Here is a 20,369-nt window from a genome sequence, read left to right as displayed (position 1 = left end):
TGATAGAGTTCAGTGTGTCAAATCGGAGGGCCTGTTGTCCGGGCCTCTGGCAGTCTCTATGGGGGTGCCACAGGGTTCAATTCTTGGGCCGACTCTCTTCTCTGTATACATCAATGATGTCGCTCTTGCTGCTGGTGAGTCTCTGATCCACCTCTACGCAGACAACACCATTCTGTATACTTCTGGCCCTTCTTTGGACACTGTGTTAACAACCCTCCAGACGAGCATCAATGCCATACAACTCTCCTTCCGTGGCCTCCAACTGCTCTTAAATACAAGTAAAACTAAATGCATGCTCTTCAACCGATCGCTGCCTGCACCTGCCCGCCCATCCAGCATCACTACTCTGGATGGTTCTGACTTAGAATATGTGGACAACTACAAATACCTAGGTGTCTGGTTAGACTGTAAACTCTCCTTCCAGACTCACATCAAAACATCTGCAATCCAAAGTTAAATCTAGAATTGGCTTCCTATTTCGCAACAAAGCATCCTTCACTCATGCTGCCAAACATACCCTTGTAAAACTGACCATCCTACAGATCCTCGACTTCGGCGATGTCATTTACAAAATAGCCTCCAATACCCTACTCAATAAATTGGATGCAGTCTATCACAGTGCCATCCTAATTGTCACCAAAGCCCCATATACTACCCACCACTGCGACCTGTACGCTCTCGTTGGCTGGCCCTCGCTTCATACTCGTCGCCAAACCCACTAGCTCCAGGTCATCTACAAGACCCTGCTAGGTAAAGTCCCCCCTTATCTCAACTCACAAGTCACCATAGCAGCACCCGCCTGTAGCACGCGCTCCAGCAGGTATATCTCTGAAACTGGAAACACTTATCTCCCTCACTATCTTTAAGCATCAGCTGTCAGAGCAGCTCACAGATTACTGCACCTATACATAGTCCATCTATAATTTAGCCCAAACAACTACCTCTTCCCCTACTGTATTTATTTATTTATTTTGCTCCTTTGCACCCCATTATTTATATTTCTACTCTGCACATTCTTCTACTGCAAATCTACCATTCCAGTGTTTTACTTGCTATATTGTATTTACTTCGCCACCAGGGCCTTTTTTTTGCCTTTACCCCCCTTATCTCACCTCATTTGCTCACATTGTATATAGACTTATTTTTCTACTGTATTATTGACTGTATGTTTGCTTTACCCCATGTGTAACTCTGTGTTCTTGTATGTGTCAAACTGCTTTTCTTTATCTTGGCCAGGTCGCAATTGTAAATGAGAATTTGTTCTCAACTTGCCTACCTGGTTAAATAAAGGTGAAATTAAAAAAAATACTTTGACTCTGGTAACGTTAGCCCGAATTTAATAGCCAGTAATTTTGCTTGCTAGCTTTAGCTACTTGCTGTTGACAAAGGCCATTGCCAGCTGGCAACAATATGCATATTTTTAGTCCTGAGGGCAAGGTATACACAGTGCATTCTGTTACATTACAGCCTTATTTTAAATTGGATTTTAAAAAACTATTTCCTCATCAATATACACACACAAAACCCCATAATGACAAAGCAAAAAAAGTTTTTCAATAAAAATACAAAACTGAAATACCACATTTATGTAAGTATTCAGACCCTTTACTCAGTACTTTGTTGAAGCACCTTTGGCAGCGATTACGGCCTCGAGTCTTCTTGGGTATGACGCTACAAGCTTGGCACACCTGTATTTGGGGAGTTTCTCCCATTCTTCTCTGCAGATCCTCTCAAGCTCTGTCAGGTTGGATGGAGAGCGTCACTGCAAAGCTATTGTCAGGTCTCTCCAGAGATGTTCGATCAGGTTCAAGTCCGGGTTCTGGCTGGGCCACTCAAGGACATTTAGAGACTTGTCCTGAACCCACTCCTATGTTGTCTTGGCTGTGTGCTTAGGGTTGTTGTCCTATTGGAAGGTGAACCTTCACCCCAGTCTGAGGTCCTGAGCGCTTTGAAGAAGGTTTTCATCAAGGATCTCTCTGTACTTTGCTCCGTTCATCTTTCCCTTGATCCTGATGAGTCTCCCTGTCCCTGCCGCTGAAAAACATCCCTACAACATGATGCTGCCACAACCATGCTTCACAGTAGGGATGGTGCCAAGTTTCCTCCAGACGCGACACTTGGCATTCAGGCCAAAGAGTTCAATCTTGGTGTCATCAGACCACAATCTTGTTTCTCATGGTCTCAGAGTCCATTAGGTGCCTTTAGAGCGGCTTCCGTCTGGCCACTCTACCATAAAGGCCTGATTGGTGGAGTGCTGCAGAGATGGTTGGCCTTCTGGAAGGTTCTACCATCTCAACTGTGGGACCTTATATAGACAAGTGTGTGCCTTTCCAAATCATGTCTAATCAATTGAATTTATCATAGGTGGACTCCAATCAAGTTGTTGAAATATCTCAAGGAGGATCAATGGAAACAGGATGCACCTTAGCTCAATTTTGAGTCTCATAGCAAAGGGTCTGAATACTTATGTAAATAAGGTATTTCTGTTTTATTATATTTAATACATTTACAAAAATTTCTAAAAACCTGTTTTCGCGTTGTCTTTATGGAGTAGTGTGTAGATTGACGAGGGAAATTTTAAAAAATATTTTAGAATAAGGCTGTAACGTAACAAAATGTGGAAAAAGGGAAGGGGTCTGAATACTTTCCTGAATGCACTGGAAGTAGCCAGTGTTGGGAGTAGTGAACTACATGTAGTTTAACTAGTAATCAAACTACATTTTGCAATAGTTTGGTGACAGTTGAACTAAATTCAAACCTTGTTTTGTCATGTACCTTGTTTTGTCATGTAATGACTTGGGACATAATTTTTTTTCTGTTTTTACTAATGACCTTGAATAAAGCCTGTGCGTCTATGTACGCTGACGACTCAACAGCTCTGCTTTCTTGATATCTCAGTCAACCAGACAGGTCCTAAAGTGTTTTGTCGCACCTCAACTACTGCCCAGTTGTGTGGTCATGTGCGGCAAGGAAGGACATAGGCAAATTACAGTTGGTCCAGAACAGAGCAGCACGTATTTGCACTTAAATGTTCACGGAGGGCAAATGTCAGTGACATGCACATCAATCTCTCCTGGCTTTCCTCAAATAGGAGAGATTGACTATCACTATTGGTCTTTGTGCGAGGTGTTGTGTTGAAGATACCGAACTGTCTGTTCAAGCAGTTGGCACACATTTCTGACACTTATTGGTATCACATGAGACATGCAACCAGAGGTATCTTCACGGTACCCAAGTCAAGAACAGAGGCTGGGAAATACACCTTACTAAATAGTGCCATGTTTAAATAGAACTCTGTGCCACCCCAGGTAACTCAAACTAGCAATAAAACCAGATTTAAACAATCTGATAAAGGAACACCTTACGACACAACGGAGACTGTGACGAGACACAGACATGTTTATATATTTTGTATTGTTTTATGTATTATTTGTGTTGTGTTTTGTTTCCTGTTTGGACCCCAGGAAGAGTAGCCGTTACCTTGGCAGCAGCTAATTGGGGATCCTAATAAAATAGTCAATACTAAATGTAGCGGTGTAGCTAACTACTGGAACTACACACTAATTTTTTGCAAAAAGAGAAGAACATACAGTATCTCGGGAATAGGCAATCATTTCTTACTTTTTCAGCATCAGACCTGCATAATTCTCACTTGAAACATAGTTTTTGTGTTTAATGGTCTAATTACACAGTCTGTTAACACCTGACCAAAGTGATCTGTCTTGCAATTTGTAGTCTATGACACTTCCGATGTAGATATGATCACTTTTCCCGAAGTAGCTTGGTGGTAGTGAAATACTTTTTCAAAGTAGCTTTAGTTAAGTAAACTATATTTTTTAAGGGTAGCTTTAGTGTAGCTTAACTTCTTCTAGTGTGAAGTACGCTACTTGGTAGTGTAGTAAACTATGATTTCAGAGTAGGTTCCCCAACACTGTAAGTAGCTAAAGTTAGCGTTGTCTTGTCTCCTATGTTGCACACAATGGGTGCAGCTAGCCATGAAACATTGAAGCTAGCCTATAACTGTTGACTATGGCCAGATAGTTAGCTAGATATTGTGTTATGGATGAAACAAACGGATCGAGTATAAAGCAGACATTTGTTTCTGACCTAAGATAAAGTCGTGATTCAACTACCTTTACGAGTCTGTCCATATTTATCGCCATGCTCACGATTAGCCTACTGTTTGTTTACATTAAGAAAGTCGCGTATGATGACGTATTAGAAGGTTTATGGTTGGAGAGCATAGAGATTCTAATGGCGTATTTTTGTAGGCACTAATTCCGCCTTGGTTTGTTGGACAAAGGGTATGGGGAAAATGAATGTCGTTTTTGGATAAAATTCGAAAATAAGGTGTGTGGTAAACAGGCTTAAGATATCTTATACACGTTGTTCTATGAGATCATCTTCATTAGCTAATGTCACATGTTGTGAATTTTGAAGAATTTATGTAATAATAAAAAACACATAAAGGCTTCATAATTCAGAAAGGTCATGTTAACTGACTATCTCATAGAACAAAACATAAGATTTCCTAAGCCTGTGTTAACCTCAGTCTTTATTTTCGGCATTTATGCTAAAACCCTGTTTTTTTCCCATTCATTTTCCTCGCAGGGATGGCTGAACGAACCAAAGGTAGGTAACTTATTTCCAGGTTTTAGGGCTACAAGCTGGCAAGCTATATTTGTGATTCACACAAAAACAAAGGTGCGTGAAAATACCACAAATTACTGTATTTCTAACAGTGAACGGCCACAAACAATGATATACGCGGAGTGCACAATACATTAGGAACACCTTCCTTTTTTTGAGTTGCTGGTGCATGGACTCCACAACGTTGCATGGACTCCACAACGTGTCGAAACCGTTCCACAGGGATGTTGGCCCATGTTGACTCAAATGATTTCCACAGTTGTGTCAAGTTGGCTGGATACACAAGTTCAAAGCACTTCAATATTTTGTCTTGTCTATTCACCCTCTGAATGGCACACATACACAATCAATGTCTCAAGGCTTAAAAATCCTTCTTTAACATGTATCCTCCCCTTCATCTACACTGATTGAAGTGGATTTAAAAAGTGACGTTATTCAGGAATCATAGCTTTCACCTGGATTCACCTAGTCAGTCTATGTCATGGAAAGAGCAGGTGTTCTTAATGTTTGGTACACTCAATAAGACCATTGGCCACAAGCAAAATTACAGGACCTCTCCAAATCAAATAATCTTTTCAACAAATCTATGGTTTTATTCCATTATCACATTTGTTGAGAAGCAAATACACACACAAGATGCATCAGATATTCAGGTATTGATTTGAATAATAAAAGCATAGATTTTTTTGTTGAAAAAAATAAGTGGCAAATATAGACAATTCTAAATACAGTAGGCCTATTTTGAACATGCACACACAGAGAAATCAACCTTTTAATGATATGTATTTTATGTCTGAATGTGCAAATGTACTGTAAGGAAATGGGGTTTTGAAGTAACCATTAACCATATCTGCTATCCTGACAGTACTTATGTGGGCTTTCATAGATTCCGTTATAGATTCCGTTATAGATTCCGTTATACCAAATGGGAACAATAGATCTCTTATTCTTCTGAATACTGTAATTGAACTCTTTGGAAAATGGTGGGATTGCAGGGGTGAACTTTTCCAGTCTTGAACAGAACTCCACTGTTATTTGAATTGGATGGGTTTGATCCCCCATTGAACTCAACAAAGACACAGCATTTGATTCAGTATGTTCGCTGAGAGAGCTAAAAAGAAAAAAGATTTTGGTTGAGCACAGAAATGTAAGGCGACTTTTAGAGCCAGCTGGGAAAAACAGATTAAAATCATTATTTTAGGATAATATTATTATAGCTGCATAATTTTACATATGCTATTATAATGTTTTTATTATTATGATTTTGATTTGGTTTTTTATTATATTGTTATTAGCCTATATTGCTATAATTGGTATTTTATTATGCTATTCCTATTACTACTATCAGCAGCAGCAGCAATAGCAACAATATCAATGAGCGAGACGCAGGTGCTCTTCCAGCTTCCATAGACTCTTCTAATGAATAGGCCGTTCCGCATTAACCATTCAAGGATTTCGTGCGCGCATAAATAATAGTCTGCGTCTCTCAAAAAATAAGCGCCGCTCTCAGCGCGATCTCTCCAGAGACTTGAGGCTTTCATCTTTTCTTATCCGATCGAGCCAAATAGATACGTATTCAGACCTTCACAATAAAACATATAGAGCTAGCCTAGTTCTTACAAATAAGTAACACTTTAAAAACTGTGTAGCCTACATTGGATCTATTTTTACTTTTGGAATTACAACGTATTTTGGAGGATTTTAATCTGTCCAAGGATCGGAGACCTTTGTTTTATCTTCCTTCTCCTGCATTTGTAAATACTGCGCCTTGCAGAACGAATCTTTTGGATTAGTGCCTGGTCATTGAGATACAAGCTGCATTCATCACTGCAAATTCATCGAAGCAAATACAGACATTCAAGATTTGGCATTGAAACATTTTAATTTTGGATTTTTCCTTGAGGTTCATGTTCAGAAATATTCGACGGACTGGTTGTCACCAGAGAGCAACACGAGGATGGGATATGCAAGCAAAACCCTGAAAGGATGCATGGTGTTGATTTGGATCGCGACGGTCCTGCTTTTATCGGAGACCAGAAGAGTAAAGCAACCTAGATGCCCCGCATCTTGTACGTGCACCAAAGATAATGCACTGTGTGAAAATATAAGATCGGTCCCTCACAGCTTTCCACCTGATGTCGTTTCATTGTAAGTGCTTTCAATTAAATATTGTTAATGATTTAAATCATAATATTGGCAGTGGCATTAATATGGGGCTGTCGTATGATCAATCTTTCTTTGTCTAGTATTTTGAAGATGTTGAATAGAATAAAATAACAGTACAAGTAAAGCAGCTATTTGAAATTATATAGACCAATCAAATTAAATGGTTGATAATTTATCAATAATATGAATCTATGTTCTGATATATTGCCTCATTTCATTTGTACCATGTTTCTATGCAGATCTTTTGTCAAGTCTGGATTCACCGAAATCACTGGAGGGAGCTTCTTACACACGCCTGCTCTACAGCTTCTGTGAGTTTGACGTCGTTACTCAACGATTTTTCTAAATATCTACTAAAATAAGGGTCCATGTGCATCAACAAAGCACAGCCTAGTTCCCTCAGAGGAAGAAGAGCAGGGTTATGTCATAACAGACAGCACATGAACTGGGTGGGGGGTGGGGGGGGGTTCTTGGTTGCTGAGCTGAAATAAAAATGTCTCAATGAAATGAAACCACAAGAAACTTCTCTCAGAGTACTCTTAACATTACAGTAAAGCTATTGTCTTGAGGTACCACCCATTCCTCAACATGACACAGTAGTGTGAAAACCTACTTGTACATAATGTCCCTCATGTGAACAGATTATTCACAATTATCTATCACAAGACATTCGTTTCAGGAAAACATGTATTTTGGCATGGAGGTTTCCCTCTTAATGGTGCCAAATGAGTCAGAGTTTCTGGGAGATATTAATAATACTGTCTGAATAGGCTGTGCTATGACAAGTTTAGTTGGGAATACATATATTATTATTAGAGGCTTGTGAAACAGTTGTTTTGGAAACTCAGATTAATAAAACAGTACAAGTGTGAACAGGAGGATTAGGATAAATGAAAATGAAGTGGTTCACATTTTTTAGCAGAGGGGTTGCTTGGACACTCAACCACTGGGAAATATGTATATTCAAGTGTGAGTAAAAACGACAATGTGACAGAGCAGTGGTAATAGAAATGATGGAATGTGAACTCTTTTCTATTTTCTTAACAGTCTATTCACTGCCAACACGTTTGACTCAATTGATGAGGATGCGTTCCTGGGACTACCGCATCTGGAGTACCTGTGAGTTGTACTCTCTCGAATGGATAAGATACTCAAAAATGCATAATATGATGATTTAATTATTATTACCTCATTCACAGGTTTATCGAAAACAACAAAATTGCTTCAATATCACCATATGCATTCCGGAGCCTAAAAGCACTGATACACCTGTAAGTATAAGAATGTCCTTTTCTACTTTCTTACAATCTGAAATTGTGGAAAATGTGTTAGAACAATGGTCTTGTGTCATTTACATATTGTGGTTAATCATACTTGAAAACAGAAATAAAGTATTGTAACCAATATCCTTGCAGGTTTTTTGCTTCTGCCTAGGGTGCATACCATTATCAGCAACATGGTTGACTGAGGCCCCCATAGGTACATTCAAATATTAAGCAAATGGACCTTGGTGGTGTCCACTTTATCATTGTCAAAAATGCATAGGATGCAAGTTCTATTCCAGTGATATTGAACAAGGTTAACCTCCCTCACTTCTGCCCACACTTAGTGGCTTTGGCATAAAGTTGATCTTTATGGTTGTCAGGGATACAGTATTTTGGCATAAAGCAGATGTTTCTGGTTGTCAGGGATACAGTATTTTGGCATAAAGCAGATGTTTCTGGTTGTCAGGGATACAGTATTTTGGCATAAAGCAGATGTTTCTGGTTGTCAGGGATACAGTATTTTGGCATAAAGCAGATGTTTCTGGTTGTCAGGGATACAGTATTTTGGCATAAAGCAGATGTTTCTGGTTGTCAGGGATACAGTATTTTGGCATAAAGCAGATGTTTCTGGTTGTCAGGGATACAGTATTTTGGCATAAAGCAGATGTTTCTGGTTGTCAGGGATACAGTATTTTCAACCTAACTTCTGTTTCCCCTGAAAAACATAAGTAGGGACTACGCTCAGGCGGATTTCTACGACTGCTACGTTAGGTTACTTCTGCCAGATCAAGTTGCCAAAGGACACTCTGTGGTGGGTCTAATATCACATGTAACCTTGGTGACCTCGCTGACTGTGAATATTTCCAGTTTTCACACCAGAATATTTGCATCAGGCACTCACACTACACAAATAATGTATATGTATATTGGCAAACATGTTACAAAAACATTGGTTTTACTTATCATGTGACCATCATCAGTATGCCTTGCCAACACTCTGAAAGGTATATACATTCCTTTCTTTCTATAGAAAAAAAGACAGACATGAGTGGACATGTGTTTACTGAATCATTATTCTAAGAACTTATATCCTTTCACTATTTTTTGTAGATTGTATGAGTCCACTCTTGAAAATCTAATTATAACCAAGAACGATATGACCTGGGGGGCAAAACTAAATATAATATCTGCTCTGTAACCTTACGCATACATCTGAAAAGGGCCTATCCAGTGACAGGGTGAAACATAATGCTGGGTTCCAAGAACGTCTCTTTTTGGAAGTCAGCCACAATATATTGTGTTGATTCAGGACATACTGTATTTTTCCTGTTGTGGTCTAAAACTCACTTTGTTTTCCTCTTTTTTATTAGGAGCCTGGCCTATAATAACCTTGAGACATTACCCAAAGATGTTTTCAAGGGCATGGATGCTTTGGCTAAAGTGTGAGTCTTTTTTTCTTCTTCACATAACCAGTGGCCTTATGGGTAACGTCAACATCTAAAGTGTACTTATGTTAAACAAAAAAATATTTGGGTTTTGATTTATGCATACTTTGCTAACCTGTTTTTACCAGAGATCTGAGAGGGAACCACCTGGAATGTGACTGCAAACTAAAGTGGCTGGTGGAGTGGATGCGTACCACCAATGCGACAGTTGACCAGATCTCCTGCAGTGGGCCCCCGCTTTTCCAAGGGAAACTGATCAATGACCTTGTGCCCGGGTCATTTGACTGCATAACAGCAGGTGATTGGTGCAAATATTATTTCACACCTTGGAATGTTAATCTCCTTAACTACTGCTGCCTTGTGCAATTCAGCACTGTGGCCATTTCAATTAAATGCAATAGACTCAGACTCCAATAGACGCCAAGACTGTAAATTAATTACTAGTCAGGATAAAGTGAAAATGATAACACTAGGGATTAATCACACTGTGGAGTATGTACCTACAGTAGCCTACAGACTACTGAAACAGTCACCAAGGAAGAATTCCAGTAATGTTGCCTTCTCTGGTAGTGATGTAAATAAAATAAAAATTGTTTACATGAATACATCTGTTTTGTATTGCAGAGTTTGCCTCTTATCAGCCCCTGACGTTTGAATCCATTTCGGTGGAGTCCTTTACCTTTGGCATGGACCAGTTTGTTGTGTTTGCCCAGCCCTTCACTGGTACATGCAGCTTCCTGGAATGGGATCACGTTGAAACGGTTTTCAGAACCTATGACAGCGTTCAAAGTGAGCAATATGTGTTTTACAGTATATCACCAGATGACGAAATGATATGCCAAGTGTGAACTGTTATTGTAGTACTGTATCTGTCTTACCAAAAATACTATATATTTTGTAACCTAAAATGTATAGTTGTATGTTTGAAGTATTTTTCTCACAAATATTTACTTTATGTTCCTATGTTCTAATACTTAGTTTTTGGTCCTTGTTTTATAGGTACATCCACTGTGGTATGCAAACCCATGGTGATTGATAATCAGCTGTTCATCATTGTAGCCCAGCTCTTTGGTGGCTCTCACATTTACAAGCGGGACATCTCTGCCAACAAATTCATAAAAATCCAGGACATTGACATCCTGAAAATCAGGAAACCTAATGACATTGAGACTTTCCTTATAGATGGTGAGTCCTTCTTCGTGATCGCAGACAGCTCCAAGGCCGGTTCTACCACAGTGTACAAATGGAATGGCAATGGGTTCTACTCTCACCAGTCCCTCCATGCCTGGTACCGTGACACAGACGTGGAGTACCTGGAGATCTCTGGTAAGCCCCATCTGATCCTAGCCAGCAGTTCCCAGAGGCCTGTTGTCTACCAGTGGAGCAAGAGCCTGAAGAAGTTTGACCGGCGCACTGATATCCCCGAAATGGAGGACGTGTTTGCGGTCAAGCACTTTAAGGTGAAGAGTGAACTTTTCATCTGCCTGACACGTTTCATTGGGGACTCCAAGGTGATGAGGTGGGACGGTTCCATGTTCAAAGAGGTACAGACAATGCCTTCGCGAGGCTCCATGGTGTTCCAGCCCATCTCCATCGGCAACTGGCAGTATGCCATCCTCGGCAGCGACTACTCCCTGACGCAGGTCTATCAGTGGGACTTGAAGAGGGGCCAATTTGTTTACTTCCAGGATCTAAACATCCAGGCACCAAGGGCATTCTCTCTGGTTTCCATTGACAACAGAGAGTTTCTGCTGGCCTCCAGCTTCAAAGGGAAAACTCAGATATACGAGCACCTAATGATTGACCTGAGTAATAATTAATTAATGAAAACAATTAAGGAGTGTGCAGTTGACAAGTGCAGTAGCACTGAACACTGTGGAGAGGATGACTATACTGCACCGCTATTTGCATGATATAGCCCACTAATAAGAAAGAATTCCTGATGAATGCCTTGCTAGAAACATCTACTGTGTCCCTCTCTTTCACAGCACTCTTTCTTCTTTTTTTCCTCGTAGACAAAGCAATTGTTGACATACAGCAGCTAAGCCCTACACTACGGTAACCACAGTAATTCCTGTGCTATAAGATAAACTTAAGAGGTAAAATAAAGTAAACAAGAATTTTGCTTGTAAAGTACTCATTAACATTTAATTGACAATTTCCCGAATAAAATGTTTACGTTTTTACAATGATGAGTAAATTAATACAGCGTTTTGTATGTAGAGGGGACCACTCCAATCATGTTATATCTTTCATATGGAGCTATAGTTTTAGATTTTGAAATTACATTTTTAATTGAACCTAATCTAGGCCTAAATCTGTGTAATTGCAATACTACAAAAACCACACATGTATTCTAATCTGTAGTAAGAGTGTGTTTTGTTTTAAATGTTGCTGTATTTTATGTATAGTAGACTAGTAATAAACCAATTTCATAAAAGCATAAATGAGTTGTCTTCAAGGCCTTGTTTAATAAACAACACAATTGCATTAGCCTACACATGATTTAAACATCTTGTTAAACATCTTGTCCCATGAACTTAATCTAAAATTGCTATCATAATCATTCTAATAAAACAACCCCTCTTTAGATGAGTACCCCAATAATGTCCAACATTTATTTCAGATTTTTAGAATGAGGAGAAGGTTGAACCCTTTCGTGAACAAGACATGAATTTGGGGTAACGTTTTGGTTGGCCAACTGGAATGCCTACCGGGAAGGAAATTTCGCTACCGGTATGTTGTTTGTTGGAAAGCTGCCCCCCGTGGTTAAAGTAATCATTGCATGTTAATACAGTGGCCACCAAGGTTACATATTAAACCGGTGTGACACTCACTCTCAGGCAGAGAAGGGTGTAAAGCTACCTCTAAGGCATGTTCACCTGTTGCATCTTACAATGGGGGATTTGACGGACAGTAATAGCATAGATGACCGAGTTCTATCGGTCGTTCCTCGTAGAGGAGAGGACATCAAAGTTGTATTTCACAAAGTTGGCGATGACGACGACGATGAACACACAACTGAGAGAATCAATTTACAAAGTAACAGTCATGATGAGAGGAGCAATGATAAGGACGCAAGGACTAGAACAATGGAAAGCAGCGCGATGCAAAGATTCTGTCCTTTCATATATTGTAGAATTGGCGGCGGCGGGGATCCCATCTCAACGGACGCAGGAGACACAGTTGCTAAAGGTAGTTAGAGAGGATGTATATAATTTCGCTATTTTAAGAGATCTACTAACGCAACCACGTGTGAGTTGTGTATTAATATAGTCCATTATATGACTGGATCTGCTTCCATCTAGTTGAAGTGATGAACTTTAAGATAGATGGGGTAATGAAAAGCATTGGCGTAGCCAATGACGACCTCCGTAGCAGCAAGTTATGTAACTGACGTAATCGCTGTTCTCTAACTACGGAATTACTTTACTGATAATCATACATATTGCCGCCAATGCGTTTTCATTTTAAACGATCTAATAATAGCAAATATATTGCAACATTGTTGTCGCGTCACCTCTCACTTTCATCAGACTGATTATTAATTATTGAACGTAATCCGGTTTAACATTTTCATCATCTTCAAAGGGGATGACGAGGCATTTTCCCACCAGTTACAATTCTATGTAGCTCTAACTTCTTGAATGGTTTTCCCAATTTTTACAACAGAAAACACTTAGTAATGTATTAGGGTTTTTTTCAACATTGGCTCCTTATTTGTAATTTTGGTAGGATTACAAAATTGGATGAATGAGCACCTAGCCGACAGGTTGTAAATCAAACTCACAAAGAAGTCTCTAACAATGGTGTCATCTGTTCTCAGATGAGTAATAATCTTCTGCATCCTTCCACACTGTTTCCCACAGGCTTAGTCAGTACAATTTCCCCATATTCTTCCTGTTCAATTTGTTCCTCCTGCCAGTTAGAGGACATGGGTTCATGGCACTCTTTTTATGTTGGGTATAAACATTAGCAATCAGTGGGTACAGTGTGTGACAGGCCAATTTTCAGGTTTATGTAGTAATATTCAATACCTGTAATCCCCCTGCAGCTTTTAAAACTTGTCAAAGGGTTGCCTGTAACTGTAAGCCTTAGCAGGGTTTCCCTTCAACAAAAGGGATTTTAATATCACATTTTAATACTGTACCTCTTCCTCCTCTCATTTTGCCATTCCAGACAAACACATATTCAATTACGTCTTAGTAGTAGGTTCATGTTCAGTTCCAGTCAAGCTATTTTAACCAGTTAATGTGTCTTCCTCCCTCTGTCCTCAGAGAAAAAGCATTGTCCAGGACTGGGCCTGTTCTATGGCCTGCTGGCAACAGTGTTCTTCTCCGTTATAGCTCTTCTGGTGAAGACAATCGATGGAGTCCATGCTGTAGAAATCAGTGCCATTCGCTGCTTCTTCCAGATGCTGTTTGTTATGCCTATGCTTATCTATCACAAGTACGTTATTACAAAACTGTATTTATCTGTATTGAACAACTTGACCCCTTGACCCCTGATATTTATCTACAAATATTTCACAATTTCCTGTTTTTTTAGGACTGGCTTCCTTGGACCAAGAGACAAGCGGATCTATTTGGTAATGAGAGGATTCTTGGGTTCTAACGCCATGATCCTATTGTTCTATGCAGTTCAGCAGATGCCCCTGGCTGATGCAACAGTCATCATGTTCAGCAACCCAGTGTTCACTGCCTTGCTAGCCTGGATCTTCCTCAAAGAGAAATGCACAATCTGGGACTGTGTCTTCACTGTGTTCACACTGGCTGGTGTCATAATGATAGCCAGGCCTCCCTTCATATTTGGTGCTCGTATAGAGGAAATAGAGGGAGACTACACCAATCATCTCAAGGGGACTATTGCAGCCTTTGGTGGAGCGATGGGGGCAGCTTGCACTTTCGTAATACTCAGGAAAATGGGCAAAAGTGTCCACTACTATCTGTCCGTGTGGTACTATGCTGTCATTGGTTTCATTGAGTGTTTCATCACTTTGTTTATACTTGGTGAATGGACCATTCCATTCTGTGGGAGAGACAGGTGGATCCTTATGCTGATAGCGATCCTGGGCATCGCTGGCCAAACGTTCCTCACCAAAGCACTACAGATTGAGAAGGCCGGCCCTGTGGCCTTGATGAGGACCGTCGACGTGGTCCTAGCTTTTATTTTCCAGTTCATTTTTTTCAATCGAAAGCCCACCATGTGGAGTCTCGGTGGGGCATGTTGTGTGGTCGTCAGTACTTGTGGTGTGGCACTAAGGAAGTGGTACAGCAACACACACCCAAGAAAGAGCTAAGAACCACACAAATAAATTACTTTTTTGCAAAGAATAAATTAAAGTTTATCAGTTAATAGGTTAGTGTTCAGCAGATGAGTGAAAACCAAAAAATAAAACCCACAGAAAACCAAAGAAGCAACATTACATCCAAATGTTACTGTAAGGGTTGAACACAAAACTGGACACATTTCAGTATTTACATCTACATACTGTACTTAGAAAATAGGGTTTCTCAAAGGTGCTTTGGTAAGGGTGATATGTCAAACCATAATGACTCAAAGAACACTTAAATGTTTCTTTGCATTTCAGAAAAGGGTTCTTTCATCTTTTAGTGATAATTAAAATGTAGCGGTGGCAGCTCATTCAAATTTTTTGAGGCGTGGTTTGCACACAGGTCTTTTTGTGCAGTCGTGAGTGAGTGTCATTCCAGTTTATCTAGTATGTTGTGTCATTAATAATGACTCAGGCCAGTAATGGTCTCTTATTAAGAAGACTCACATAAAGCCTTGTGTCAATTGAGAACTGTTGACTAAATCTCAATTCTCTCCTCAGAGAACCCCAGCCGTTCCAGAGCTAGCACATCTGATTAAACTTGTGAATTAACATAGTAATAACACCATCATTTTAACAATATAATATGGCTAACCCCATAAGAAGGGTGTTCTATATAGCACCAAAAAAGGTTATAACCTTTTTTTTATTGGATCTTTGTATAACCTTAAAAAATGGTTCTATTTAGCACCAAAAATGGTTCCACTGTGGTTACAAGCCAAATAACACTGGTAGTGGCACTATATAGAATTTTTTTTTTTTCTGTACTGAGTTCATCAGTACCACATCAGTACAGTATAGGCGGTCATAAAATAAAATAAGAATTTGTTCTTAACTGACTTGCCTAGTTAAATAAAGGTAATATATATATATATATAAAATTCTTCTTTTTTTTTATCAGCAACATCTTATTGTATTTTGAATGGGCTGATCTCCTTTATTTTAATATACTGCTGGTCAGAATCGGTTTGTTGTGGACATTTAGAATGTGACAGGGTGATTTGTTTTATTTTCCCCACGCAAATATGTTTAAAAGATTGCTTTGTGCAATGTGTCACTGAGATTGCTGGATAGCAATAATATTCTGTTGACCCAACGGGTAAGCAGCATAATCGGACGACTTTATGCATAACTTACGTTTCTCCTGCCTAGTTAAATAGTAGAATTTGATAGAAACGTGATATTTACAGTACAAATAGCTTTATGACAGTATACCACAGAAAACAACTCGTTGCCTTCCATTTAAAACGTTTACTAGTAATTTAGAACTAAGCACTTGAGTTTGCACATTTTTGTTACATGCAGTATCAGTTATGATGCTTTGTATAAGTTGTATACTCCTAGTTCTCTCAGGGTTTCTATGCTGTTTTATAGTATTTCTTAATGTATCAATAGAAATAAATAGATATTTATGCTTTATCAAAAGCACTTTCTCCGACTGATTGGAAGTTTTTGACTTGAATTTGTTCTTGTTTATCAAATATATTGATGTTGTGAAAATGATTCTTAACTTTTTAGTGTTCAATCATTTTCAGGTAGGTTTACATAAATTGTTCATAACGAAAGTATGAACTATTTAAATGAACCATTTCATTCTTACATTTAATTCAGAGCCTGTTTATATGACATCATACATTGTTTCTAGAACTTCCAAGTGACTTATTTTACAATATGTTGTGTTCAATTAAGGTGGACACAGTATATCTGAACCTTTGTCTAGTTCATGTTTGATTTTATTTAACTGATACAGATTTGATTGATGAAACTGTAATGTTGGATGCACTCGCAAAAATAAGAGCATAAAATATTTTAGTTATTACCTTCATGCCTTACTAAATCCTTTCTCATCTATGTAATTATTATATTACAGTATTTATATGACACTTTGAGATTTTATATGAGAAATAAGGATTATTCTAAATGTTGTATATTTGTCATATTTTTTATTTTAAAATAAATTGCATATTACATTTCACATATTTGTCTTGATATCTCAAACTAAGGAAGTTTGATGTTTTCCATGTATTCATACAGTCACATGTCTGCAATCCCTGCTGTGATCCACCACAAGATCTGACCCAATGATTTTGTTCCAGCCTGGCTAGACAAAGTCATCCATTATGAACACTATAGCTTTTCTAAAAACACTGAGTCAGAGCCTTTTACCTCTAAGGGGAACCATTGTCATGTAAACCTGTGTTTAGGTTTTAGACTTTACCAAGACCTTTCCTTGATTTTCTCTTAACCCTTCATTGAATAACAAAGCTTGTGTACTGTTGTTTTGTTTCTTTCTGTACATGGGACAGATGGCTTCATAACATGATATATATACACCGGATATACAAAACATTATGAACACCTGCCCTAATAGTGCAACTACATATTAGGAAGGTGTAATTAATGTTTGGTATACTCAGTGTATATTATTTTCTGTGTAACTCATGTATAACATTTGTAGCCAGCAGAGGGCAGAACAAACTTCACAATCATCCAATGTGTTCAGACAGAGGATGGAACAATGATGTACACTATATGTACACAAGTATGTGGACACCCCTTCAAATTAGTGGATACGACTATGTCATCCACAGCTTTTGCTGACAGGAGTATAAAATCGAGTACACAGCCATGCGATTTCAATAGACAAACATTGACAGTAGAATGGCCTTACTGAAGAGCTCAGTGACTTTCAACGTGGCACTGTCATAGGATGCCAACTTTCTAACAAGTCAGTTCATCAAATTTCTGCCCTGCTAGAGCTGCCCTGGTCAACTGCAAGTACTGTTATTGTGAAGTGGAAACATCTAGGAGCAACAATGGCACACAAGCTCACAGAACGGGACTGCAAAGTGCTGAAGTGCGTAGCGCATAAAAATCATCAGTCCTTGGTTGCAACTCTCACTATCGAGTTCCAACCTGCCTCTGGATGCAACGTCAGTACAATTACTGTTCATCAGTAGCTTCATGAAATGGGTTTCCATGGCCAAGCAGCCGCACACAAGCCTAAGATCATGATGCGCAATGCCAAGCATCGGCTGGAGTGGTGTAAAGCTCGCCGTCATTGGACTTAAACAAATTGTATTTGTCACATTTGAATACAACAGGTGAGACCTTACAGTGAAATGCTTACTTACAAGCCCTTAACCAACAATGCTGTTTTAAGAAAATACTATAAAGAAATGTATGAGATAGCATTAACAAATAATTAAAGCGCAGCAGTAAATAACAATAGCTGGGCTATATACAGTGGGTGCCAGTACAGAGTCAATGTGCGGGGTCAAGGTGTCGAGGTAATATGTACATGTAGGTAGAGTAATTAAAGTGACTATGCATAGATAGTAACAGGGAGTAGCAGCAGTGTAGAAGAGGGGGGGGGGGGGGGGGGGGCAATGCAAATAGTCTGGGTAGCCATTTGATTAGCTGTTCAGGAGTTTTATGGGTTGGGGGTAGAAGCTGTTTAGGAGCCTCTTGGACCTAGACTAAGAGCTCTGATACCGTGCTTTAGTAGAGAACAATCTACGACTAGGGTGGCTGGAGACTTTGACCATTTTTTAGGCCTTCCTCTGACACCGCCTGGTATAGAGGTCCTGGCAGGAAGCTTGGCCCCGGTGATGTACTGGGCCGAGCAGTTGCCATACCAGGCAGTGATGCAACCCGTCAGGATGCTCTCGATGGTGCAGCTGAAAAACCTTTTGAGGATCTGAGGACCTATGCCAAATCGAGCACACAGCCATGTAATCTCCATAGACAAGAGTTCCAGTGTTTGACATCCATAGCCAGCTAGCTAACATAGCATCCCTCTCTATTTCAGCCGGGTGTTTGAGTAGGCTAAACCAGCTAGCTGTATTTGCTTGCTAAGTAAGTGAAAGTGAGAAGAAAAAGATATATATTGCTAGCTCTCTCTCTCTCTCTCTCTTGCTTCTTCATTTTGAAGAAATTAATTTATTCAAAACTGTTCAACTATTGTCTTTCTCTTTGAGTCAACTACTCACCACATTTTACGCACTGCATTGCTAGCTAGCTGTAGCTTGTGCTTTCAGTTCTAGATTAATTCTCTGATCCTTTGATTGGGTGGACAGCATGTCAGTTCATGCTGCAAGATTTCTGATAGGTTGAAGGATGTCTTTTGGAAGTTGTCATAATTACTGTGGGGGGGGGGGGGGGGGGGGGGGGACATGAGCCTCCTAGGTTTTGTACTGAAGTCAATGTACCCAGAGGAGGACGGAAACTAGCTGTCCTCTGGCTACACCATGGTGCTACCCTACAGAGTGCTGCGGAGGCTACTGTAGACCTTCATTGCAAAACAGTGTGTTTTAATCAATTATTTAGTGACATGTGAACATATTTAGTATTGTTTTATCTAAAAGGATCACTTTGTTTCACTATACATGAAATTCACTGAGGAGGATAATCCTCCCCTTCCTCTGAGGAGGAGCCTCCACTGTAAATGTGCAGATACCACTTAAATGTAAAGACTGGTACAAAACAAGGTGCACAATGGCAAAGTGATCTCTGTGGTGAGGTATCTGTCATGATATTTCCTGTCCCTCTTGTGGCAAAATAAACTGTGGACATAAATTATGAAAGCCCCATAAAGTCTTGCATACACAGCTGAAGTCAACTGACTGAATATCCTGTACTTTGTGTAATGATAATATTTTAATGTGCATCTGACTCATGTTGCAGTTTTAAAGTAAATTGTAAAGAATCAAGTTTTATTGGTGAACTAAAGTGCACAGATTTGTTGCAATTAAATCAGTAGAATTTCATGTTCCAATTTGATTGGGAGTGGAGAGCTTGCACTGCACATTCCTCCTGAAGGGCATACAAGTTCCCATCAGAGGAGAATAAAGGAGATAAAATCATTGTTTATTATTAATATATCATGAATAAACTATCATATTTTCCAGGTTTAACAGAAATACAGTTGAAAACTAGCATCAGGTAGAGTGTGTAGATTGATGAAGAAAAATAATAATTTAATCCATTTTAGAATAAGGCTGTAACGTAACAAAATGTGGAAAAAGTCAAGGGGTCTGAATACTATCTGAATGCACCGTACCCGTCCTGTACCCTCCTCCCCTCTCACATTTAAGTAATTTAGCAGATGCTCTTATAGAGTTAGCACATGGCAAGACAACCATATATCAGTCATAGTAAGTACCTTTTTCCTCAAAAAGACATTACATTTACATTTTAGTCAACACTATTATCCAGAGCAACTTACAGTAGGGACTGCATACATTTTCATACTGGTCCCCTGGGGTAATCAAACCCACAACCCTGGTGTTGCAAGCACCAACTGAGCCACCTATGTTGTGAAATGTAATCACAGGTGACACACCTCACAAGTCACCAAACCAGAAGGTCTGAACACACTGCCAGAAAGATGACACTCCTTTTACTGACAAATAGAATGTCTCACACGCAGCGATGCATGTTGCTACTTGGGTATTAGAATGGGGGAATGAGAAATTTAGTTGAGCGTCATCCACATAGGAATGACAGGAT

At 39.4% G+C, this 20,369-nt stretch overlaps 2 protein-coding genes across 2 annotated transcripts; both read left to right on the top strand.

The window, feature by feature from the left end:
* The first annotated feature begins 2,314 nt into the window (after window positions 1-2,314).
* Window positions 2,315-11,973, top strand: LOC139367991 (leucine-rich glioma-inactivated protein 1-like). Its single transcript, XM_071106453.1, has 8 exons — window positions 2,315-6,798; window positions 7,056-7,127; window positions 7,864-7,935; window positions 8,016-8,087; window positions 9,452-9,523; window positions 9,655-9,824; window positions 10,151-10,315; window positions 10,526-11,973. Exons 1-8 carry the CDS (start codon window positions 6,608-6,610, stop codon window positions 11,344-11,346), a joined length of 1,635 nt encoding a protein of 544 aa, XP_070962554.1. The 5' UTR covers window positions 2,315-6,607; the 3' UTR covers window positions 11,347-11,973.
* Window positions 11,974-12,306: 333 nt separating this feature from the next.
* LOC139367990 (solute carrier family 35 member G1-like) lies at window positions 12,307-16,833 on the top strand. The gene is made up of 3 exons (XM_071106452.1): window positions 12,307-12,721; window positions 13,804-13,975; window positions 14,075-16,833. Exons 1-3 carry the CDS (start codon window positions 12,424-12,426, stop codon window positions 14,823-14,825), a joined length of 1,221 nt encoding a protein of 406 aa, XP_070962553.1. The 5' UTR covers window positions 12,307-12,423; the 3' UTR covers window positions 14,826-16,833.
* Window positions 16,834-20,369: the final 3,536 nt, after the last annotated feature.

This window comes from Oncorhynchus clarkii, chromosome 16, assembly GCF_045791955.1.
Source record: "Oncorhynchus clarkii lewisi isolate Uvic-CL-2024 chromosome 16, UVic_Ocla_1.0, whole genome shotgun sequence".
Taxonomy (NCBI): Eukaryota; Metazoa; Chordata; class Actinopteri; order Salmoniformes; family Salmonidae; genus Oncorhynchus; species Oncorhynchus clarkii.
Note: the sequence above shows the minus strand (reverse complement) of the source record. Positions and strands in the feature narration are given on the sequence as shown.